Consider the following 26,059-nt stretch of genomic DNA (forward strand, 5'->3'; position numbering starts at 1 on the left):
GGTTTTTTGTAACTTTTTTCCCCTCATTCTCCCCATAATGTTTGTTTTACAGTCAGGTTTTCTGTAGATGGAAGGAAAAAACTCAGTGCCTCTAATACTTCCCTCTCTCCTGTCACCTTTCTGACTTCTGCTGCCAAAAGTAATCATTTTTAATGAGAATTCTCAACCATAAAAATCTGACTTTTGAAAGCAGTGCTGGAAAGAGAGACCAGTCCTTTGGTGGGTATGTCAAAACAATAAAAAAAAATGTTAAGAACAGATATGCCCAATTTCTCATGAATACCTAGCGTGTGACAAAAACCACCACAAATTAAAATGAAGGGGCATCCAAATGTGGGGACAAGGTATCCAGCCCATCCAGACAAAATGAAAGCCATTTACCAAAAAATCAGTTAGAAAATAGAGATCATACACATGAGCTCCCTCTTGATCAGTGAGGATCCTGGGACTAAAGGCAATGGGCGGGAGTATACAAGGGAATCTTGGTCTTGGACTGGCTCTTTCCCCTGCTTGAGCTGTTTTATTTTCTAGATCCTTTGTGAATGGGCTGCCTGTCCAAGATCCCTGAAGCCTTGCTCACAGCACCAAAGACACACAGCCCACTGAATCCACAAGCCACATAACTGTATTTTCATTGTGTTCTGGGCCTTGCTTCTGCTTTCATCTGCCTTTTGACCATGTACTACTTGAGGGCAGGGGCCCTGTTTCTGACTCATCTCCTCTCTTTCCTGGGCCTGGCCCAGTGCCCTCTCAAACCAGGTTCTCTATAGTAATGAATTGGCAGGTGCTTCCTCCCTTCTCTGGACTCTGGAAACACTTGATTCAAACTTCTGCTGGGAGCACTTTGTATGCGCGATACTGGTATATATTTTAGTACTTTTACTACAGGGATTTGTGAACATGGTTTTGCAGGGCCTTACGTATCTAAAGGTGGGGGGAAGGAAGTGTGAACAAGTGGAAAACCAATCTAGGTGCCTTCCTCAACACCCCAACACACACTTGTCTCCATCTGGAGTAGCTCTACTTTCATCTGTTCATATTTTGGGATTGTCTTTGCAAATAAAAATACCATGATACATACAAAAATACATGCATGCATACATATGTACATACCATTGCCTTGATGCATTATTACTCCCAGGAACATCTTCCTGATGGAAGGATTTTATTATTTCTATTATGTTAATGGGTTCATCATTCAGATGTTGGTCTAGAACAAGGGACCTACTCTAGGAATTTCAAGCAGGAAGGGATTTCATGCAGGAAATTATGTTTATAGAACCATTGGAAGGGCTGGTGGTGAAAAAGTCAGGGAAAACTGCATTGGTTGTCAGAAGATCAAGAGGTTACAATATCAATGGTAACAGTCATAGAATATCTTAGCCACATAGAGCAGCAATGCAAATTTCACATATACTCTCTGCACACAGCTCTGTCTGCCATTCCAGGAGAGGAATGATGGCTTATTCTTTTCTGTTTTCCAAATTATACACAAATGCCTCTCAGTGGTAGACTAATCTGGAACCCTGCTGGTAAGGGATTCTAGGGGATGGAGTATTTCCTAGACTACTCTGGGAGAAGACACTCACTGCTCTGAATGTTTACATGTTATATGAATTAATATTTGCAACCACCCTGTGAAGCACTCCCATTTTATTGTTGAGGACACAAGGGTATGAAGATTGAACAACTTCACCCAGGTTATACTTCTAGTAAATGGAAGAGTTGCAATTCTGAGTCCAGGCAGTCTTTGACCCAAGTCTCTGCTCTTCATTCTAGACCAATGGTTCTCAACTGGGAGCTATGTCCGGAGATAATTTTTAATTGTCATGACTGGGAGAGTGTAGGATTTACTGGCATCTAGTAGGTAGAATCCAGGGATGCTGCTGAACATCCTACAATACACAAGACAGTGCCCGTCCCTCAAACTCAAGAATTATCACACCCAGAATATGGCAGTGCTCTGTTCTTACTAGGCCGAGCAGGTTGGCAGAGGACAAGTTGGGAGCATAAGGGACATCCTGTGTTCTTTCGAGTCCACCAAGTGAAAGCCTCTTTAGTGTCCTCTGACCTGGGCCAGGGCTGTCAGACCCTTTCCCTTATGCTTCTCCATTTGCTGTGAACCCTAGAGACATGGCTGAGGTTGGAGGATAGGAGGCCCCTCTTGTTCCTGAAACCTCTAGATCTAATCCAGTTCAACAACTACTCTTGATTAAATTACATCTCCAAGGAGATGATCTCATTACAGTTTCAAACATACAATACTGAATAAGCATTAGAAGAAACAGTTGCCTTTACAAAATGGAATTAGGATTAAAACATGGCTTTTCTGGGATACGTACATCATTTCAAACCAGCACACCTGTGAAAAGAAGAGATTGGATGCTGGCAGGCAAAAACCTAGCAAATATCCCCCACAAATCTCCTAAGGGAAATTCAAAGTTCAAAGGAGATAGAAGTCAGGTCTATTTAGGAAAATCACAGTAAAGGCACATTTAGAAAGTTAAAAAGAAGCAATTAAAATGTATTTTAATAAAATAATTTATTTAAACTAATACAGCCAAAATATTATCACTGTAGCACATAATTAACATATAAGGACCGTGGGGATTTTCCTCTTGGAGTAATGAAAATGTTCTAAAATTGAGTGTGGTGATGAATACACAACTCTGATTATACTGTGAGCCACTGACTATATACTTTGGATGGACTATATAATGTGTGAATATATGTCAATAACACTGCTAAAAATAAGAACCATTCCTTTAGAATTTTCTATTATGGCTGTCCTGTATGTCACTACTTCAGTGCCATCCTCTCGGAGGAGGGATGGCCAAACAGTTCTTCTCAAACTTGAGTGTGTCTAAGGGGCACCTGGGACCCTGTTAAAAATTCAGAGTCCGGGCTTCACTAAACAGTCCACAGGTGATACTCTCAGTGGGGTCTAGGACTCTTAAGCCAATGATAACAACCTGAAATAATAAGGCTTGAGAGATAACCATGGCGGTGATTATGGCAAACTGGGAATGCCTGGGAGTAGAAAATAGGTAACTTAGTGAGTATAGACCCCGTCAGGTCTCAGAAAATAAACGTGACATACAAAATGGATTCTCTGGTTGGGGGGGGGGGGGTTGATCTTCAGTCTCTCGATGAGCGTGAAGTCATGACCTACACCAGCCTGATACCCCCGGGTGATGTCTGTGGCCGCACATCACCCCACCCCCCACCCCTCTTGGCCCATTTTTTCCCTCTGAAACCACAAACTGTCAGAGGGTTGGAGCCATTTTTTCCTTTCCTTTTGCTAGCAGGTCTCGTTGGCTCCCACCTGCCTGTTCTTTCTTTGCTCTCAATCTGTTTCTCTCTCTCTCAGTAAACTATTAAGCTTTAACTCACTGTCTCCTGGAATCCTTTAACCACCGGCGTCTAACAGACCCCTAAATACCTATTTCTCGTTGGGCAGTTTCCTACTTGTCTTCCCCTCTACATTGGGCAGTTTCGGCTGGGACTCCAAGAAAGGGATCTGTGAGTTTGGCAAGGTGTGTGGCACCGGGTGTGGTTGTCTCTATGTTCTCTCGGGCCCGGAGGAAAGTGCTGACGGAGGGGAGGGTCTCCAGCTCTTTTCTAAGCAGCCGCTTCTCATTACGCGCCGCTCACTCGCAAGGCTCTTTAACGGATCTATCTTTGCCTTCCCGAAGCCAACTCCGGCATCCCTAGGAGCGCTGGGGTGGCCCTGCAGGAAGCGGGCCGAGGAGGGTCGGGGGAAGGCGCAGTCTCGGTTTTCTGGTCCCTGCCGAGGAGAGACCACGGGTCCGATATCGCGCACAGTAGGGCCGGACGCCCGGGCGCGGCCTCGGCGGCCCCGGCCCCGCCTCCTCCCCGTCTCCCGGCGCCGCCGGTGCTGCCTGGGGGGGCGTAAACTCGCCGCTGCGGAGGCCGGAGACGCGGCGGCGGTGCTGGACGCGGTTCCCACAGAACTGGAGCGCCAGGCCGGCGGCGGCAGGAAAGAGCGGGCCAGGCAGCCTCGGAGCGGGACACCGGAGCGCCGAGCGGGTGTCCCGCGGGTGGCGGCGCGACCCCGGAGCGCCCTCTCGCCCCGCGTCCGCGCGGACCACGCCGGCTTCCCCTCCTCCTCCCTCCTCAGCCCGCGACTGGAGACCCTGCGCCATTTCCCAAGACACCTCCCCGGCGGTCCCGCTGCGTCGTAGCCTTCTGTTGAATTCTGCGCGGGGTCCCTGCCTGGGTCAAGCCGGGGGTCACCCCGCACCTCCCCGCTTCGGAACCCTCGCCCCAGGTCGTGGGGCGGAGAGGAAGCCCACGACCCCCAGGCTCCCTCTGTTCGCGGTGTCCGAGGCCCGGGCGCGTGGACCCCCGGCCCTGTTCCGAGGCGCGGCGCAAGGATCCCTTCCTCTGCAGAGGCGAGTGAGTCTTGGGACCTTCGATGGCATTTTTTTGTGTGTGCTTAGGTTCTGTCACGCGCGTCTGCATCTAAAGTCAAAAGCGTGAGTCCCCGAAGTCTCACTAGTTGCAGTTCCGCGGGTGTGATTTGTTCTGGCTGAATAGTGAGTTGCTCACCTCCTCTTCCTGCTCCTTTCCCTCGCATCCGGACTCGGGCCACCTCGGTGCCCACGTTGGCAGCGGTTGCTCCCTAGGGTGATGGGCAGGTTTGCGCTGCGTTCTCCCTTGGCGCCACTGGCCGGGAGATGCCGGCGCCGCTGCACATCTGGAGCCTGGCTCTTGGGGTTGCTGGCAGGATCTCTCTTACACCTGTATTTTCCCCCCTTTACGGTGTGTAAGAGCCGCAAACTTTTGCTGTTCTGTTTTTAACAAAAAAGGTCTCCTGGTCTATATACTTTTAGTTTATAGAAATATATTTCACATACTACTTAATGATTTTTTTTTATTAATTAAAAAAAGAATTAACAAAACAATTAGAAATCATTCCAATCTACATGTACAATCAGTAATTCTTAATAACATCACATAGTTGCATATTCATCATTTCTTAGTACATTTGCATCGATTTAGAAAAAGAAATAAAAAGACAACAGAATAAGAATTAAAACAATAATAGAAAGAAAAAAAACAAAAAAAACAAAAACAAAAAACCTATACCTCACATGCAGCTTCATTCAGTGTTTTAACATAATTGCATTACAATTGGGTAGTATTGTGCTGTCCATTTCTGAGTTTTTATATCCAGTCCCGTTGTACAGTCTGTATCCCTTCATCTCCAATTATCCCTTCTCTCTTTTTTTTTTTTTAATTAACGGAAAAAAAGAAATTAACCCAACATTTAGAGATCATACCATTCTACACATGCAATCATTAATTCTTAACATCATCACATAGATGCATGGTCATCATTTCTTAGTACATTTGCATTGGTTTAGAAGAACTAGCAACATAACCGAAAAAGATATAGAATGTTAATATAGAGAAAAAAATAAAAGTAATAATAGTAAAATCAAAACAAAACAACACAAAACAAAACAAAAACCTATAGCTCAGATGCAGCTTCATTCAGTGTTTTAACATGATTACTTTACAATTAGGTATTATTGTGCTGTCCATTTTTGAGTTTTTGTATCTAGTCCTGTTGCACAGTCTGTATCCCTTCAGCTTCAATTACCCATTGTCTTACCCTGTTTCTAACTCCTGCTGAACTCGGTTACCAATGACATATTCCAAGTTTATTCTCGAATGTCCGTTCACATCAGTGGGACCATACAGTATTTGTCCTTTAGTTTTTGGCTGGATTCACTCAGCATAATATTCTCTAGGTCCATCCATGTTATTACATGGTTCATAAGTTTATCTTGTCTTAAAGCTGCATAGTATTCCATCGTATGTATATACCACAGTTTGTTTAGCCACTCTTCTGTTGATGGAGATTTTGGCTGTTTCCATCTCTTTGCAATTGTAAATAATGCTGCTATAAACATTGGTGTGCAAATGTCCGTTTGTGTTTTTGCCCTTAAGTCCTTTGAGTAGATACCTAGCAATGGTATTGCTGGGTCGTATGGCAGTTCTATATTCAGCTTTTTGAGGAACCGCCAAACTGCCTTCCACACTGGTTGCACCCTTTGACATTCCCACCAACAGTGGATAAGTGTGCCTCTTTCTCCGCATCCTCTCCAGCACTTGTCACTTTCTGTTTTGTTGATAATGGCCATTCTGGTGGGTGTGAGATGATATCTCATTGTGGTTTTGATTTGCATTTCTCTAATGGCCAGGGACATTGAGCATCTCTTCATGTGCCTCTTGGCCATCCGTATTTCCTCTTCTGAGAGGTGTCTGTTCAAGTCTTTTTCCCATTTTGTAATTGGGTTGGCTGTCTTTTTGTTGTTGAGATGAACAATCTCTTTATAAATTCTGGATACTAGACCTTTATCTGATATATCATTTCCAAATATTGTCTCCCATTGTGAAGGCTGTCTTTCTACTTTCTTGATGAAGTTCTTTGATGCACAAAAGTGTTTAATTTTGAGGAGTTCCCATTTATTTATTTCCTTCTTCAGTGCTCTTGCTTTAGGTTTAAGGTCCATAAAACCGCCTCCAGTTGTAAGATCCATAAGATATCTCCCAACATTTTCCTCTAACTGTTTTATGGTCTTAGACCTAATGTTTAGATCTTTGATCCATTTTGAGTTAACTTTTGTATAGGGTGTGAGAGATGGGTCTTCTTTCATTCTTTTGCATATGGATATCCAGTTCTCTAGGCACCATTTATTGAAGAGACTGCTCTGTCCCAGGTGAGTTGGCTTGACTGCCTTATCAAAGATCAAATGTCCATAGATGAGAGGGTCTATATCTGAGCACTCTATTCGATTCCATTGGTCGATATATCTATCTTTATGCCAATACCATGCTGTTTTGACCACTGTGGCTTCATAATATGCCTTAAAGTCAGGCAGCGCGAGACCTCCAGCTTCGTTTTTTTTCCTCAAGATGTTTTTAGCAATTCGGGACACCCTGCCCTTCCAGATAAATTTGCTTATTGGTTTTTCTATTTCTGAAAAATACGTTGTTGGGATTTTGATTGGTATTGCATTGAATCTGTAAATCAATTTAGGTAGGATTGACATCTTAACTATATTTAGTCTTCCAATCCATGAACACGGTATGCCCTTCCATCTATTTAGGTCTTCTGTGATTTCTTTTAGCAGTTTTTTGTAGTTTTCTTTATATAGGTTTTTTGTCTCTTTAGTTAAATTTATTCCTAGGTATTTTATTCTTTTAGTTGCAATTGTAAATGGGATTCGTTTCTTGATTTCCCCCTCAGCTTGTTCATTACTAGTGTATAGAAATGCTACAGATTTTTGAATGTTGATCTTGTAACCTGCTACTTTGCTGTACTCATTTATTAGCTCTAGTAGTTTTGTTGTGGATTTTTCCAGGTTTTCGACGTATAGTATCATATCGTCTGCAAACAGTGATAGTTTTACTTCTTCCTTTCCAATTTTGATGCCTTGTATTTCTTTTTCTTGTCTAATTGCTCTGGCTAGAACCTCCAACACAATGTTGAATAATAGTGGTGATAGTGGACATCCTTGTCTTGTTCCTGATCTTAGGGGGAAAGTTTTCAATTTTTCCCCATTGAGGATGATATTAGCTGTGGGTTTTTCATATATTCCCTCTATCATTTTAAGGAAGTTCCCTTGTATTCCTATCTTTTGAAGTGTTTTCAACAGGAAAGGATGTTGAATCTTGTCGAATGCCTTCTCTTCATCAATTGAGATGATCATGTGATTTTTCTGCTTTGATTTGTTGATATGGTGTATTACATTAATTGATTTTCTTATGTTGAACCATCCTTGCATACCTGGGATGAATCCTACTTGGTCATGATGTATAATTCTTTTAATGTGCTGTTGAATACGATTTGCTAGAATTTTATTGAGGATTTTTGCATCTGTATTCATTAGAGAGATTGGTCTGTAGTTTTCTTTTTTTGTAATATCTTTGCCTGGTTTTGGTATGAGGGTGATGTTGGCTTCATAGAATGAATTAGGTAGTTTTCCCTCCACTTCGATTTTTTTGAAGAGTTTGAAGAGAATTGGTACTAATTCTTTCTGGAACGTTTGGTAGAATTCACATGTGAAGCCATCTGGTCCTGGACTTTTCTTTTTAGGAAGCTTTTGAATGACTAATTCAATTTCTTTACTTGTGATTGGTTTGTTGAGGTCATCTATGTCTTCTTGAGTCAAAGTTGGTTGTTCATGTCTTTCCAGGACATTTCCTCTAAATTCTTGTATTTATTAGCGTAAAGTTGTTCATAGTATCCTGTTATTACCTCCTTTATTTCTGTGAGGTCAGTAGTTATGTCTCCTCTTCCATTTCTGATCTTATTTATTTGCATCCTCTCTCTTCTTCTTTTTGTCAATCTTGCTAAGGGCCCATCAATCTTATTGATTTTCTCATAGAACCAACTTCTGGCCTTATTGATTTTCTCTATTGTTTTCATGTTTTCAATTTCATTTATTTGTGCTCTAATCTTTGTTATTTCTTTCCTTTTGCTTGCTTTGGGGTTAGCTTGCTGTTCTTTCTCCAGTTCTTCCAAATGGATAGTTAATTCCTGAATTTTTGCCTTTTCTTCTTTTCTGATATAGGCATTTAGAGCAATAAATTTCCCTCTTAGCACTGCCTTTGCTGCATCCCATAAGTTTTGATATGTTGTGTTTTCATTTTCATTCGCCTCGAGGTATTTGCTAATTTCCCTTGCAATTTCTGCTTTGACCCAGTCGTTGTTTAGGAGTGTGTTGTTGAGCCTCCACGTATTTGTGAATTTTCTGGCACTCTGCCTATTATTGATTTCCAACATCATTCCTTTATGGTCCGAGAAAGTGTTGTGTAAGATTTCAATCTTTTTAAATTTGTTAAGACTTGCTTTGTGACCCTGCATATGGTCTATCTTTGAGAATGATCCATGAGCACTTGAGAAAAAGGTGTATCCTGCTGTTGTGGGATGTAATGTCCTATAAATGTCTATTAAGTCTAGTTCATTTATAGTAATATTCAGATTCTCTATTTCTTTGTTGATCCTCTGTCTAGATGTTCTGTCCCTTGATGAGAGTGGTGAGTTGAAGTCTCCAACTATTATGGTATATGAGTCTATTTCCCTTTTCAATGTTTGCAGTATATTCCTCACGTATTTTGGGGCATTCTGATTCGGTGCGTAAATATTTATGATTGTTATTTCTTCTTGTTTAATTGTTCCTTTTATTAGTATATAGTGTCCTTCTTTGTCTCTTTTAACTGTTTTACATTTGAAGTCTAATTTGTTGGATATTAGTATAGCCACTCCTGCTCTTTTCTGGTTGTTATTTGCATGAAATATCTTTTCCCAACCTTTCACTTTCAACCTATGTTTATCTTTGGGTCTAAGATGTGTTTCCTGTAGACAGCATATAGAAGGATCCTGTTTTTTAATCCATTCTGCCAATCTATGTCTTTTGATTGGGGAATTCAGTCCATTGACATTTAGTGTTATTACTGTTTGGATAATATTTTCCTCTAACATTTTGCCTTTTGTATTATATATATCATATCTGATTTTCCTTCTTTCTACACTCTTTTCCATATCTCTCTCTTCTGTCTTTTTGTATCTGACTCTAGTGCTCCCTTTAGTATTTCTTGCAGAGCTGGTCTTTTGGTCACAAATTCTTTCAGTGACTTTTTGTCTGAGAATGTTTTAATTTCTCCCTCATTTTTGAAGGATAATTTTGCTGGATATAGGAGTCTTGGTTGGCAGTTTTTCTCTTTTAGTATTTTAAATATATCATCCCACTGTCTTCTAGCTTCCATGGTTTCTGCTGAGAAATCTACACAAAATCTTATTGGGTTTCCCTTGTATGTTATGGATTGTTTTTCTCTTGCTGCTTTCAAGATCTTCTCTTTCTCTTTGACCTCTGACATTCTAACTAGTAAGTGTCTTGGAGAACGCCTATTTGGGTCTAATCTCTTTGGGGTGCGCTGCACTTCTTGGATCTGTAATTTTAGGTCTTTCATAAGAGTTGGGAAATTTTCAGTGATAATTTCTTCCATTAGTTTTTCTCCTCCTTTTCCCTTCTCTTCTCCTTCTGGGACACCCACAACACGTATATTTGTGCGGTTCATATTGTCCTTGAGTTCCCTGATACCCTGTTCAAATTTTTCCATTCTTTTCCCTATAGTTTCTGTTTCTTTTTGGAATTCAGATGTTCCATCCTCCAAATCACTAATTCTATCTTCTGTCTCTTTAAATCTATCATTGTAGCTATCCATTATTTTTTCTATGTTGGCTACTTTATCCTTCACTTCCATAAGTTCTGCGATTTGTTTTTTCAGTTTTTCTATTTCTTCTTTATGTTCAGCCCATGTCCTCTTCATGTCCTCCCTCAATTTATCGATTTCATTTTTGAAGAGGTTTTCCATTTCTGTTCGTATATTCAGCATTAGTTGTCTCAGCTCTTGTGTCTCATTTGAGCTATTGGTTTGTTCCTTTGACTGGGCCATATTCTCAATCTTTTGAGCGTGGACAGTTATCTTCTGCTGCTGGCGTCTGGGCATTTATTCAGATTTCTCTTGGTGTTGGACCCAGCAAGGTTGTAATATTTTTCTGTGAAATCTCTGGGTTCTGTTTTTCTTATCCTGCCCAGTAGGTGGCGCTCGTGGCACCCGTTTGTCTGCGGGTCCCACCAGTAAAAGGTGCTGTGGGACCTTAAACTTTGGAAAACTCTCGCCGTCCTGGGGGTTCGCTAGCCGAAACGGCTTGAGCCGGCCTGGGGTCCGAACGCAGGGAGGGTTGCTGGTCGCCGCAGCCAGGGAAAGAGCCCGTCCGAATTTCCTAGTTGGCCCTGGGCAACACGCGTGGCGGGAGGGCGCCAGCGGCAGCGGCCCGCCCGAGAGAGTGCACGTTCCCCGGGAGTCACGGGTTTGGAAGGGGCCTCCCCCACCCGTCACCGTTCTCCGCGGCCTGGGGATTTCCGATCCAATTCTCTCAGTTGGTCCGGGGGCTGCGCGTGGTGTGGGCGCCAGCCGTCTTTGTTTCAGGGGACCACCTCTCCAATTCTCCCAGCTGGCCCGGGAAGGGGGAAGGGAGTAACTCCGGCCGCTTGCCACCCCGCCCGGTAAGGCCCGCACGCCTCGGCGATCTCACCCGAGCTGCTTCTCTCAGCCAGCCAGCCGTTCCAGGATGGGGTACGCTGTCTTTTTTATCTCTGTTGTGGCTTTGGGCGCTTTCTGTATCGTTTCTACTCCCCTAGTAGGTGTCCTGGAGAAGAAACTAAGATCCGCGCGTCTTACTAAGCCGCCATCTTCCAGGAAGTCCCTACTTAATGATTTTAATAATTTTTTTTAAAGGAAAGCAACATTGTAAACATCCTTATTTTGAAGAATGTTAGCAGAGTTTAGGACTCATCGTTATCTTTGGAATGCCATAATGATACTAGTCATTTTCAGATGTCCTATCTCCAAATTTGCAAAACCAGACTTCCTTGGGTTCTACGGTGCTGAGAATCCCTTTGTTTGGTTTGGGGTCTCCAGGCCCTACCGTCCTATATTATGCAAACGTTGAGTAACATTTCTAGGGGTGAATGTAATTAACAGCTCTGGAAGCACTGTGTTTGGCTCAAGGCCATCTGATTGGCACACGTTTAGGCTGAATTATTTGGAGCTTGGAACCTGGAGAGCAAAAGACTCTCTTGGCTGTCCTTCTGGGTCTCTAAAGGCATCTCAGGTCCTCCTACATGTGTTATAAAAATATTAAGCTTAACTCATGTTATTGAGCAGAATAATTCTATTTTATTTGTGAGTAGAAACCAGTAACTTATTAAAACTTACTTTTAGGCCAGGCACTCAATTCTTAAATGTGTTCGTCAAAAAATAATAAATTGAATTCTTAGAGATGTTTAAAGAAAAGAGGTTAACTTTTCAGGATGTCTTGATTGTTTGTGGAGAGGTTCTCAAGTTTTTGTCATCAGTTCTGTGAAAAACTAAAAGACCGGAGGTGAGAGGAAAGAAGTATGGAGTAGGGAAGCCTATTTCTATAGAAAATGCATTTGAAAAATGTGTTCACATGTTAAATAGATCCTAACTTTTTTTTCAACACAAATGGTAATTAACTCTTTGTAACTTTTTTCATGCAGCAGTTTATGTTTTGATTATCTACTGCTACATTAAACCATCTCAAGGCTTAAAATCACCATTTTGTTATGTCACAATTCTGTGGGTTGTTTGGGTTCTTCAGGATGGTTCTTCTTTTCCATGTGATGTGGGCTCGCCTGCAGAAATTTGGGGTCTGATTTGGGTTAGGTTAGAACCTCCAGGTAGCTCATTGGCTATTACCTGCCAGTCTTTAAGAATTCCTAGGGACACTATTTTAATATACTAATGATTGATTGGCTTAGGATTGTTGAGGCTGTGTTTCTCCTCTGTTTTCAGTTCTAGCAGAGGTCAGGAGACTCCAGCCCACCAGTCTCGCTCTCTGCCATTTATATCTGGGCAGCAGATCGATTATACCTTACCCTTCCCCATTTTCTCTGTATCAGTTAGGGAGGTCCTATATAAGCTATGCTGTTCTATGCTCAGTCATCATTCAGTTTTGGTTAAAGAACATATACCTTTGTCCATGCCCTTACAGTGACTCTGATGGAGATGCTCAAAGGGAAAGATTCAAACCCTAGACTAAGGAAACAGTTTAAGCTAAGTCCATTCTAGATTATTCTTTATTTCCCATATAGCCTTGTTTCTGTAGGGCAGGTAATAGTAGATAGGTGGAAGAAAAATATTTCATGGTGCTGATGCAGATGGAAGGTGGAAGGCAATAGTAGAATAAAACCAAGAGAACTCCCCTCCCCCACATGAACCTTTTAAATTGTAGGGAAATAGGAATATTTCTCTAAAGATAAACAATACACCTCTCTGATGTCCCTTTCTGCTTCTTAAAATTATGAATGCAGCCAGAACAAGATTCAGTCGACTGACTTGTTCAGGGTAATTAGAGCAATGATTCTCAAAATTTGATGTACATCAGATTCATCTGGATGGCGAACTTAACTAAGCTTGCTGGGCCTACCTCCAGGATTTTTTATTTGGTAGGGCTTAATTTACAATTCGGAAAATTCCCAGGTGTTATGCTGATGCTGGTCCAGGAAATACATTTTGAAAACCTTTGAACTGCAGTGGGGGGGGTGGGGGGGTGGGGGGTCAGCAAAACTTTTCTGTAAGCAGCCAGATGGTAAATAGTAGGCTTTACAGCCCTGTCAGAACTACTTAGCTGTGTTACGTTTGCCTGAAAACAGATATACACTGTTACGTTTGCCTGAAAACAGTTATACACAGTATATACGCCAATGGGCATGGTTGTGGTCAAGTAAAACTTTATCTGTGACACTGAAATTTAATTTCATGTTATGGAATATTATTTTAATTTTTTCCACCCATTAAAAAATGTGAAAACCGTTTAGCTCACGGGTCATGTACACAAACAGGATGGGGTCAGGATTTGTCCTTGGGCAGTAGTTTGCTGATTTCTGAACCTTAGAAGTGAAAATTTGGACTCCTACCAAGTTGGAGTCTTGGTGTCCAGGTAACAGGTGGGTGGCCTTTCTTCAGAAGGATTATAAGTTCTGGATAAAACAAGATGGAATTTGGTTCTGTCTTTCATTTTCACCCATCCACATTTTTGTGTCTGGTTTTACCACAAGCGCTAATTATGCATAATAATTTTTTCAGGCTTTATCTTTATAAATGATCAGCTTCCAGAAGTGGGGAAAACATGGTGTTTATGATTGGGGGCTCAGGAGGTGCAAGGAAGGGATTCTGTTTAATTCCCAGGACGTTCTTCGGCAATTTGAGTAGAACATAGTTAGACTTGATTGTTTAACCCTAATGACTTAGAGCAGGAGTTGACAAACTTTTTGTAAAGGGCAAGATAGTAAATATTTTAACTCATTAAATCCTCATAATAACCGTCTGTGCCAGTTTGAAACCGTTGTGTACCCCAGAAAAGCCATGTTTTTTAATCTTAATTCAATGTTCCTATGTGGAATCTTTTTTACTTTTTTTTTTCCATTTTTATGCAGTATGGTGGGGGTCACATTTCATTATTTTTCCGTGTGAGTATCCCCTTATTGCTGCACCATTTGTTGAATTTTTGTTTGGTTTGTTTTTTTGTTAGTTTGCTTTCCTTGTTTGTTTGGAAAGTACATGGACTGGGAATCGAACCCACGTCTCCCGCATGGCAGGTGAGAATTCTATCACTGAACTACCCTTGCATTCCCCTGGGTGGAATCTTTTTGATCAAGTTGTTTCCATGGAGATGTGTCTCTACCCATTCAAGGTGGGGTTGCTTACTGGAGTCCTTCAAGAATGAACCATTTTGGCTTGAGAGCCAACACAGAGAGAGAAGTTTGAAGATGCAGAAAGAAAATGCTCCTTTATGATGTTATCAGAAACTGATGCCTGAAAATTTAGATCTACTTGAACAGTACAGGTTGCAAAATTGTGATATCTTAATTTTATCATTCCTTCTTTATTTGTTAGCTGAATATTTTTCTAAATAGAAACTTTGGGGCAGACAAAGACTCTTCTATCAGGCATAATATTCCAAGGGCACAGAGATTACCTCCCAGAAGCCAAGAACAAAGGCTAGAGCTCTCTTTGGGCAAGGTAAAATTCTTCATTACACAATGTTTAAACAGTAAAGTGATTGAGCCATACAAACAGAGGTCAGAAAATAAAGGTCCTAATATCCCAGTAACCCTCCAAACACTTACATGTTCCTTTGCATCTTCTATTTTAAGGTAAGTTTCCTTGAAGGGAAAGAAAAAGATCTGCCTATTTTTGCAAACATATTTGTCTGTATATTTTATTTTAGAGTCCTCACCTATTTCTCTTATGATGGGATATTATAGGGAATGGCAGTCACTGGAGCAGCAGACTATACTGACTTCTATGCAGTGCTCTGTGTGAGCTATTTGTGCACATATTACATAACATTGTCTATCTATATTGTATGATAGTAGTCCAGACTTTAGCTCCCTGAATGAAGTAATTTGCTCCTCATTTGGAGTTTTAGTTCTAGTGCCCTGCTCTAAAAAGATGAAACCGCTTCATGTCTTTTCTATAATCTTGCTTTAAAACTCAAAGCGGGAAAATTCTACTTTAAAAAAATGCAGTGTGGGCATAGATAGTACTTTAGTTCCTCAGCTTATGAAGAATATTGTAAAATTTGCCATCCTTCATATTTCACCATGCAAAGGCAATGCCTTAATTTGTTCTTCATTCTTGAGGCCAGATCCAAATTCACAGATGAAACTGATCTAAATACACAAATAAATTTAATTGCCACCATTTTATATGCCTAGAAAAGTGCTTCATCTTCATTTTTTTTTTACTTCTTGCATACAGGAATGCTTTCAGTTCACACTGCCAGCTCTACCTCATGCCATTGACCTCTTACAAGATGCCATTGTAAAAGTGAAGGAGGTGCATGATGAACTTGAAGATTTACCATCCCCACCACCTCCTCTTTCTCCTCCTCCCACAACCAGCCCCCATAAACAGACAGAAGACAAAGGGGTTCAGTGTGAGGAAGAGGAAGAAGAAAAGAAAGACAGTGGTGTTGCTTCAACAGAAGACAGTTCCTCATCACATATAACTGCAGCAGCCATTTCTGCAAAGGTAAGCTTGCTGAGACAGACCCAAAGTTCCAAAGGACCCACAGGTAAATGTACTGATTTTATCCCTCATTCCATCCTGTCTCCATATGCGGTTCATACCTCCTCAGGGTACGCTAAAGAAAAAGAACTGAGATATTTGTTGCATTCCACCACTAAGTTCCTTCCACTTGTAGAGTCCTTGAAGGCATTCAGATTTGTTCTGAATTCTGAGGCAGTAAAGATATTGCTGAAACATATTAAGTAAAAGCTTCCATGATAAACATGGGGCATTTAATAACTCTTTGAAGGATTCATTTTGTCAGCATATTAAATGTAAAATGTTCATATGTTCAGAACATCAAAATTTCACAAATTCCTGAAGGAGCAGCAAACAGGCAAACTTAAAGCTAGAAGAGTTAGATGATCCAAGAAATGAATTAGGAAAGATGAATACATTTTTAAAAATGATAAAGCTTTTCAGTTCAAAGTTGTTGAATTTTCCTTTAAACTAAGCACTTAAATATTACTTAAAATAATTTATCCTAAGGGTATAGAGGGGAAGTGGATGTAATATATTTGCATTTTTTAACTTAATAATCAATGCTAGTAACAGTATTGTTAGAGTATTACAGATTCTGTCTTTGGGCAATTCTGGAGGTATTTGAGTAAATTTGGTCATCTTAAAGTCACAAAATATGATTTACGTAAATAAACTTATGAAGCATGTAATAACATGGATGGACCTAGAGAACATTATGCTGAGTGAGACTAGCCAAAAACTAAAAGACAAATACTGTATGGTCCCACTGATGTGAACCGACATTCGAGAATAAACTTGGAATATGTCATTGGTAACAGAGACCATCAGGAGTTAGAAACAGGGTAAGATAATGGGTAATTGGAGCTGAAGGGATACAGATTGTCCAGCAGGACTAGATACAAAAACTCAAAAATGGACAGCACAATACTACCTAATTGTAATGTAATTACGTTAAAACACTGAATGAAGCTGCATCTGAGCTATAGTTCTTTTTTGTTTGTTTGTTTTTTATACATATTTTTGTATTTTTTATTTTTATGTTTTCTCTATTTTATTTCTTTTTCTGTTGTCTTGCTATTTCTTTTTCTAAATTGATACAAATGTACTAAGAAATGATGATCATACATCTGTGTGATGATATTAAGAATTACTGATTGCACATGTAGAATGGAATGATTTCTAAATGTTAGTTAATTTTTTTAATTAATAAAAAAATATGATTTACATACTTATAACACTAAAATTTAAACCAGCCACTATGTTTTAATATCTTTAAAAGTAGCATATTATTTCCAAGAATGATGTTTGTTCATTGATTGAGAGCATGAAGATGGAAAATTTAACTGCCATATAAAATAATCCATATAGTTTATAGGTTATCCAGATATTCAGGCTAAAACATAGTGCAGAAGTTTTTTCTTGCAACATGTAGATTAGAATGGATTGTGGTGAAATACTTTTTTTTTTTAATTAATTAAAAAAAATAAACTACCAACATTTAGAAATATTCCATTCTACATATGCAATCAGTAATTCTTAATATCATCACATAGATGTATGATCATCATTTCTTAGTACATATGCATCGATTTAGAAAAAGAAAAAGCAAGACAACAGAAAAAGAAATAAAATGATAATATAGAGAAAAAATAAAAATAAAAATAAAAAATACAAAAATATATAAGAAAAAAACTATAGCTCAGATGCAGCTTCATTCAGTGTTTTAACATAATTACATTACAATTAGGTAGTATTGTGCTGTCCATTTTTTTTTTTTGAGAAATCATACCATTCTACATATGCAATCAGTAATTCTTAACATCATCACATAGATGATGATCATCGTTTCTTAGTACATTTGCATCGGTTTAGAAGAACTAGCAATATAACCGAAAAAGATACAGAATGTTAATATAGAGAAAAAAATAAAAGTAATAATAGTAAGAACAAAACAAAACAAAACAAAACAAAAACCTATAGCTCGGATGCAGCTTCATTCAGTGTTTTAACATGATTACTTTACAATTAGGTATTATTGTGCTGTCCATTTTTGAGTTTTTGTATCTAGTCCTATTGCACAGTCTGTATCCCATCAGCTCCAATTCCCCATTATCTTACACTGTTTCTAACTCCTGCTGAACTCTGTTGCCAATGACATATTCCAAGTTTATTCTCAAGTGTCGATTCACATCATTGGGACCATACAGTATTTGTCTTTTAGTTTTTGGCTAGACTCACTCAGCATAATGTTCTCTAGGTCCATCCATGTTATTACATGCTTCATAAGTTTATCCTGCCTTAAAGCTGCATAATATTCCATCGTATGTATATACCACAGTTTGTTTAGCCACTTGTCTGTTGATGGACATTTTGGCTGTTTCCATCTCTTTGCAATTGTAAATAACGCTGCTATAAACATTGGTGTGCAAATGTCCGTTTGAGTTTTTGCCCTTAATTCCTTTGAGTAGATTCCCAGCAATGCTATTGCTGGGTCGTATGGCAATTCTATATTCAGCTTTTTGAGGAACCGCCAAACTGCCTTCCACACTGGTTGCACCATTTGACATTCCCACCAACAGTGGATAAGTGTGCCTCTTTCACCGCATCCTCTCCAGCACTTGTCATTTTCTGTTTTGTTGATAATGGCCATTCTGGTGGGTGTGAGATGATATCTCATTGTGGTTTTGATTTGCATTTCTCTAATGGCCAGGGACATTGAGCATCTCTTCATGTGTCTTTTGGCCATTTGTATTTCCTCCTCTGAGAGCTGTCTATTCAAGTCTTTTTCCCATTTTGTAATTGGGTTGGCTGTCTTTTTGTTGTTGAGTTGAACATTCTCATTATAAATTCTGAATACTAGACCTTTATCTGATATGTCATTTCCAAATATTGATTCCCATTGTGTAGGCTGTCTTTCTACTTTCTTGATGAAGTTCTTTGATGCACAAAAGTGTTTAATTTTGAGGAGTTCCCATTTATTTATTTCCTTCTTCAGTGCTCTTGCTTTAGGTGTAAGGTCCATAAAACTGCCTCCAATTGTAAGATTCATAAGATATCTCCCTACATTTTCCTCTAACTGTTTTATGGTCTTAGACCTAATGTTTAGATCTTTGATCCATTTTGAGTTAACTTTTGTATAGGGTGTGAGATATGGGTCTTCTTTCATTCTTTTGCATATGGATATCCAGTTCTCTAGGCACCATTTATTGAAGAGACTGTTCTGTCCCAGTTGAGTTGGCTTGATGCCTTATCAAAGATCAAATGTCCATAGATGAGAGGGTCTATATCTGAGCACTCTATTAAATTCCATTGGTCAATATATCTATCTTTATGCCAATACCATGCTGTTTTGACCACTGTGGCTTCATAATATGCCTTAAAGTCAGGCAGTGCAAGACCTCCAGCTTCGTTTTTTTTCCTCAAGATGTTTTTAGCAATTCGGGGCACCCTGCCCTTCCAGATAAATTTGCTTATTGGTTTTTCTAATTCTGAAAAATAAGTTGTTGGGATTTTTATTGGTATTGCATTGAATCTGTAAATCAATTTAGGTAGGATTGACATCTTAACTATATTTAGTCTTCCAATCCATGAACACGGTATGCCCTTCCATCTATTTAGGTCTTCTGTGATTTCCTTTAGCAATTTTTTGTAGTTTTCTTTATATGGGTTTTTTGTCTCTTTAGTTAAATTTATTCCTAGGTATTTTATTCTTTTAATTGCAATTGTAAATGGGATTCGTTTCTTGATTTCCCCCTCCGCTTGTTCATTGCTAGTGTATAGAAATGCTACAGATTTTTGAATGTTGATCTTGTAACCTGCTACTTTGCTGTACTCATTTATTAGCTCTAGTAGTTTTGTTGTGGATTTTTCTGGGTTTTCGACGTATAGTATCATATCGTCTGCAAACAGTGATAGTTTTACTTCTTCCTTTCCAATTTTGATGCCTTGTATTTCTTTTTCTTGTCTAATTGCTCTGGCTAGAACCTCCAACACAATGTTGAATAATAGTGGTGATAGTGGACATCCTTGTCTTGTTCCTGATCTTAGGGGGAAAGTTTTCAATTTTTCCCCATTGAGGATGATATTAGCTGTGGGTTTTTCATATATTCCCTCTATCATTTTAAGGAAGTTCCCTTGTATTCCTATCCTTTGAAGTATTTTCAACAGGAAAGGATGTTGAATCTTGTCAAGTGCCTTCTCTGCATCAATTGACATGATCATGTGATTTTTCTGCTTTGATTTGTTGATATGGTGTATTACATTAATTGATTTTCTTATGTTGAAACATCCTTGCATACCTGGGATGAATCCCACTTGGTCATGATGTATAATTCTTGTAATGTGTTGTTGGATATGATTTTCTAGAATTTTATTGAGGATTTTTGCATCTATATTCATTAGAGAGATTGGCCTGTAGTTTTCTTTTTTTGTAATATCTTTGCCTGGTTTTGGTATGAGGGTGATGTTGGCTTCATAGAATGAATTAGGTAGTTTTCCCTCCGCTTTGATTTTTTTGAAGAGTTTGAGGAGAGTTGGTACTAATTCTTTCTGGAATGTTTCATAGAATTCAGATGTGAAGCCGTCTGGTCCTAGACTTTTCTTTTTAGGAAGCTTTTGAATGACTGATTCAATTTCTTTACTTGTGATTGGTTTGTTGAGGTCATCTATGTCTTCTTGAGTCAAAGTTGGTTGTTCATGTCTTTCCAGGACATTTCCTCTAAATTGTTGTATTTATTAGTGTAAAGTTGTTCATAGTATCCTGTTATTACCTCCTTTATTTCTGTGAGGTCAGTAGTTATGTCTCCTCTTCCATTTCTGATCTTATTTATTTGCATCCTCTCTCTTCTTCTTTTTGTCAATCTTGCTAAGGGCCCATCAATCTTATTGATTTTCTCATAGAACCAACTTCTGGCCTTATTGATTTTCTCTATTGTTTTCATGTTTTCAATTTCATTTATTTGTGCTCTAATCTTTGTTATTTCTTTCCTTTTGCTTGCTTTGGGATTAGTTTGCTGTTCTTTCTCCAGTTCTTCCAAATGGATAGTTAATTCCTGAATTTTTGCCTTTTCTTCTTTTCTGATATAGGCATTTAGGGCAATAAATTTCCCTCTTAGCACTGCCTTTGCTGCATCCCATAAGTTTTGATATGTTGTGTTTTCATTTTCTTTCGCCTCGAGGTATTTGCTAATTTCTCTAGCAATTTCTTCTTTCACCCACTCGTTGTTTAGGAGTGTGTTGTTCAGCCTCCACGTATTTGTGAATTTTCTGGCACTCCGCCTATTATTGATTTCCAACTTCATTCCTTTATGATCCGAGAAAGTGTTGTGTATGATTTCAATCTTTTTAAATTTGTTAAGACTTGCTTTGTGACCCAGCATATGGTCTATCTTTGAGAATGATCCATGAGCACTTGAGAAAAAGGTGTATCCTACTGTTGTGGGATGTAATGTCCTATAAATGTCTGTGAAGTCTAGCTCATTTATAGTAATATTCAGATTCTCTATTTCTTTATTGATCCTCTGTCTAGATGTTCTGTGCATTGATGAGAGTGGTGAATTGAAGTCTCCAACTATTATGGTATATGAGTCTATTTCCCTTTTCAGTGTTTGCAGTGTATTCCTCACGTATTTTGGGGCATTCTGGTTCGGTGCATAAATATTTATGATTGTTATGTCTTCTTGTTTAATTGTTCCTTTTATTAGTATATAGTGTCCTTCTTTGTCTCTTTTAACTGTTTTACATTTGAAGTCTAATTTGTTGGATATTAGTATAGCCACACCTGCTCTTTTCTGGTTGTTATTTGCATGAAATATCTTTTCCCAACCTTTCACTTTCAACCTATGTTTATCTTTGGGTCTAAGATGTGTTTCCTGTAGACAGCATATAGAAGGATCCTGTTTTTTAGTCCATTCTGCCAATCTATGTCTTTTGATTGGGGAATTCAGTCCATTGACATTTAGTGTTATTACTGTTTGGATAATATTTTCCTCTAACATTTTGCCTTTTGTATTCTAATATCATATCTGATTTTCCTTCTTTCTACACTCTTCTCCATACCTCTCTCTTCTGTCTTTTTGTATCTGACTCTAGTGCTCTCTTTAGTATTTCTTGCAGAGCTGGTCTCTTGGTCACAAATTCTCTCAGTGACTTTTTGTCTGAGAATGTTTTAATTTCTCCCTCACTTTTGAAGGATAATTTTGCTGGATATAGGAGTCTTGGTTGGCAGTTTTTCTCTTTTAGTATTTTAAATATATCACCCCACTGTCTTCTAGCTTCCATGGTTTCTGCTGAGAAATCTACACATAGTCTTATTGGGTTTCCCTTGTATGTGATGGATTGTTTTTCTCTTGCTGCTTTCAAGATCCTCTCTTTCTCTTTGACCTCTGACATTCTAACTAGTAAGTGTCTTGGAGAACGCCTATTTGGGTCTAATCTCTTTGGGGTGCGCTGCACTTCTTGGATCTGTAATTTTAGGTCTTTCATAAGAGTTGGGAAATTTTCAGTGATAATTTCTTCCATTAGTTTTCTCCTCCTTTTCCCTTCTCTTCTCCTTCTGGGACACCCACAACACGTATATTTGTGCGGTTCATATTGTCCTTGAGTTCCCTGATACCCTGTTCAAATTTTTCCATTCTTTTCCTGATAGATTCTGTTTCTTTTTGGAATTCAGATGTTCCAGCCTCCAAATGACTAATTCTATCTTCTGTCTCTTTAAATCTGTCATTGTAGGTATCCATTGTGTTTTCCATCTTTTCTACTTTATCCTTCACTTCCATAAGTTCTGTGATTTGTTTTTTCAGTTTTTCTATTTCTTCTTTATGTTCAGCCCATGTCCTCTTCATGTCCTTCCTCAGTTTATCGATTTCATTTTTTGAAGAGGTTTTCCATTTCTGTTCGTATATTCAGCATTAGCTGTCTCAGCTCTTGTATCTCATTTGAACTATTGGTTTGTTCCTTTGACTGGGCCATAGTCTCAATCTTCTGAGCGTGGAAGGTTATCTTCTGCTGCTGTCGTCTGGGCATTTAGTCAGATTTCCCTGGGTGTCTGACCCAACAAGGTTGTAAGATTTTTATGTGAAATCTCTGGGTTCTGTTTTTCTTATCCTGCCCAGTAGGTGGCGCTCGTGGCACACGTTTGTCTCAAGTGTTTGGAATGGATCCCCCTGGTCACTGATCTCCATGGCCTGGGGATTTCCGATCCAATTCTCTCCATTGGTTCAGGGGCTGCGCGTGGTAGGGGCGTCAGCCACCACGGCTTGAGGGGACCCTGTGGCTGGTCACCGGCCACAGTGGGCCCGGGGAATTCGCCACCGGACCAGGGAGTCGCCCGCGGGGTAGGGGCGTTGGTCACTGGCCTCCGCGGCCTGGGGAATTCCCCACCAGACCAGGAAGCCGCCCGCAGGGGGGGGCACCGCAGCTTGGATAGCCCTCTGATCCGAGACTCGTAGCCGCGGACTCGAAGCCGAGACTCGAAGCCACCCACAAAAGAGGGGCGCCGGCCGCCTTGGCTTGGGAAACTTGCCTCTCCGAGACTCTCAGCCGGCCCGGGAAGGAGGGAGGGAGTAGCTCCGACCGCCGCAGCTGCCGCTGCTCGGGAAATCGCGTGCCGCTTGGGGATCTCACTGCAACTGAGTCTCGCAGTCAGACTAGCCAGTCCAGACTGGTGTACACTGTGTGTCCATTCCCTACCGTAGACCCGGGAGCTGTTCTGCACTGTTTCAGTTTACCTAGTAGTTGCTTTGGAGGAGGAGGAACTAAGACGCACATACCTTACTAAGCCGCCATCTTGGAACCCTGGTGAAATACTTTTGAAGTATCGATTCATACAACCAAGTAGGTGGTTTTTTCACTAATGACCAGATTGTTCTGTCTTGAAATATGTTCAGTGATCCATTAAGTCTTACCTAAGGCTACTTAAATTCTAAGTGGTATGTATTGCTATTGTTGTTTAATGGAACTGATTGATAAAATAGTTGTATTTTAAAATCATTATGTGTCCCTTCTCTTTTACTCTTAATTAAATGAGTAAAAACATAATCCATTTCTATTTTAAGAAAAAGGCTTATAGCATTTGAGATCTAAGCTGATTGTTTCATCCTACATTTAGAAAAATTTGGCATTTCATTGTTCCATTTTTCCCCCTTTTTCCTTTTCAGTGTTTTTACTTGTATAGTTTCATGTTCTCATGTCACTGTATTCATAGTTGTTATGTTTTGTGCATTAGAAATATCCATTCTACACCAGTCCTGCTGTTATGGCACATGGTGAACAGCCCATCCCTGGTCTCATCAATCATCCCCATCATGCAACAGGCAATGCAGATGAACGGGTAAGACAAGAGGCTTTTGCATTAATAATTTTGCAAGTATTCAGCCTACCTCCTCTCCTTGGAAGTAAGCTGTAACATATCCTGGAAGACATGTTATTTTATTCTGTAGGTTCTTCAGCAGTGTTTTTTGGTGAAAATGTAATTACCACTGAGTATTTTTGATGAAGGAATTTACTTTAATAGAGTTTCTCCTGTGCCTAAGGTACTCAGCCATAACGATTCTCTAGTTTGTGGCATTGAACTTTCATCATGTTATGTCCAAGAAATGCACTGCTCAGAAGTTTTGGGGTTTTTTCCCTTTAGCAATTTTGTCACATATCTTTAAATAAGTTATGTGGCTTAATTAAGATCATCCCTTAAGATGATCACTTTGAGTCTTAAAAGGTAGACAAATTGGTCAAGCTAATATTAATTTGTATTAACCTTGCTTTTATTCCTCATTGTTTTTGCATCTCATTTTTTTCCTTCACTATGTTCTCATTACAGTCAGTCAGAGTTGAGTATCTATGTAAACTCTGTGATTCCTAATCTTTGGATAGAAATTTTTAAGAATATATATTCATTCTTTCAGTCACTGGCTAAATAGCAGCTCTCAAAAATCCCCCAGGTTAGAAAAAATTAAACCAATACGTATAAATCATTAAGCAGTGAGAATTTCCATGGCTGGAAAAAAGTCAACCTGACTCCCTCTACTATGGCTACAAAATGAAAGGAAAAAGAAGTAACAAGTTAAAATTTGGGTTTAAATATTTAGGAAGAAGAAACATCAGAATTAAAAAACAAAAATAACTCAGCCTCGGTAGTCTCTTGGGAAATTAACTACCAAATGTTACCAATGTTGTATTGAATAAACCATACCTGGCTAGATAGAAATTTGGCTTAATCAGAGGCCAAATAGAGTTAAACTATTAGTGAATTTCATTTGACAACTAATATGTCAATTCTTCAGATATGCCTTTGCTATAAACTGTAAATATTCCAAAATGAGCCAAACTTGAAGCAGGATTGTCTTTTGTTTTGTTTTGTTTTCTTAATGTCATAAATCAGCCACCACAACTATAACATCATTTTGGTTTTCAAACTAAAATAATTGGAAGTTTCTGTATTTATAACCAAGATTTACATTATTATATTGTTTCAGGTTAGTATATCAAAAATGATTTGAGTGATTTTTCTTTATTCCTATTCTCTCAAGGTGTGTATATAAGTACTACCATTCTATATGCATTAGAGAGAAGTTAATTCATTACATACAATGAATACCATACAACATTAGGCCTTAATTCCCTGGAGGAACTAGTTGACAAAGGCTGTTAAACTATTCTAACTGGATGTCCTCATGTAGTACCACCCTGGAACTTTTCTCATTTATTAAAGTTATAAAGTCTTTTGTCGATATTCATCTTTTTGACAGATGCTATAGAGTGTTTAGACTTAAAGAGCTATACATAAATAAGTATAATGCTCTTGTTTTCAGACATGGCATCCATAGAAAAGAATGAAAAGGAAGAAATAGATATCAAAAAAAAAGAATGAAAAAGAAGGCCTTCAGTTTTCTCAAAGCTACTATAGATGCTGTGTTAACTATGGGAATGCTTATTTGGCACTTATTTCATTAATGAGCCCCATTCATTCTGAATGGCCTGGTTATCTGTGTGAATTTCAAATTCAGTAAATGTTGGTTGTTATAGCCCACATATACAAAAGCTGTTTGGGGTTATAAATAAATTTCAAGGGGTCAGGAGACAGAAAAGTTCAAGAAACATTGCTTTAGGACAAAACATCTCGTTTTCCTTTAAAACAAAAGCACAGTGCCTGCCCATGTTAAAAAAAAAAAAGCACGTGCACACATAATTGTATTTCTCTGTTACTTTTGCTTCTAGTATATTCTCAACCACACATTTTATTTATAACTTTTAACAGAATTAACTGATTTCTATTTTGCTGATAAAACTTGGGGGTGAATAATTGAGAACTGTCTGACATACATGCATTTTAGCAGACTAGCAAAGCTCATGAACATATATGTAGTGCAACTTTCTACAACCG

General features: G+C 39.2%; 1 protein-coding gene and 1 long non-coding RNA gene across 2 annotated transcripts in view; one reads left to right on the top strand and one right to left on the bottom strand.

Moving 5' to 3' along the window:
• Positions 1-26,059, bottom strand: part of LOC143673028 (uncharacterized) — a 288,041-nt gene that overhangs the window by 80,019 nt on the left and 181,963 nt on the right. The gene's annotated exons all lie outside the window — the stretch shown is intronic.
• LOC143673033 (uncharacterized) lies at positions 3,001-24,353 on the top strand. Its single transcript, XM_077147412.1, has 5 exons — positions 3,001-3,047; positions 3,494-4,050; positions 4,142-4,419; positions 15,391-15,663; positions 23,906-24,353. The coding sequence occupies exons 1-5, from the start codon at positions 3,001-3,003 to the stop codon at positions 24,083-24,085; spliced, it is 1,335 nt and encodes a 444-aa protein (XP_077003527.1). The 3' UTR covers positions 24,086-24,353.

This window comes from Tamandua tetradactyla, assembly GCF_023851605.1.
Source record: "Tamandua tetradactyla isolate mTamTet1 chromosome 25 unlocalized genomic scaffold, mTamTet1.pri SUPER_25_unloc_1, whole genome shotgun sequence".
NCBI lineage: Eukaryota > Metazoa > Chordata > Mammalia > Pilosa > Myrmecophagidae > Tamandua > Tamandua tetradactyla.

Coding starts and splice junctions, on each gene's coding strand:
- LOC143673033 (XM_077147412.1), top strand. CDS start 3,001: ATGGCGGTGATTATGGCAAACTGGGAATGCCTGGGAGTAGAAAATAG. Junction 4,420..15,390: donor CCCTTCCTCTGCAGAGGCGA/GTGAGTCTTGGG, acceptor TCTTGCATACAG/GAATGCTTTCAGTTCACACT. Junction 15,664..23,905: donor CAGCAGCCATTTCTGCAAAG/GTAAGCTTGCTG, acceptor TTTGTGCATTAG/AAATATCCATTCTACACCAG.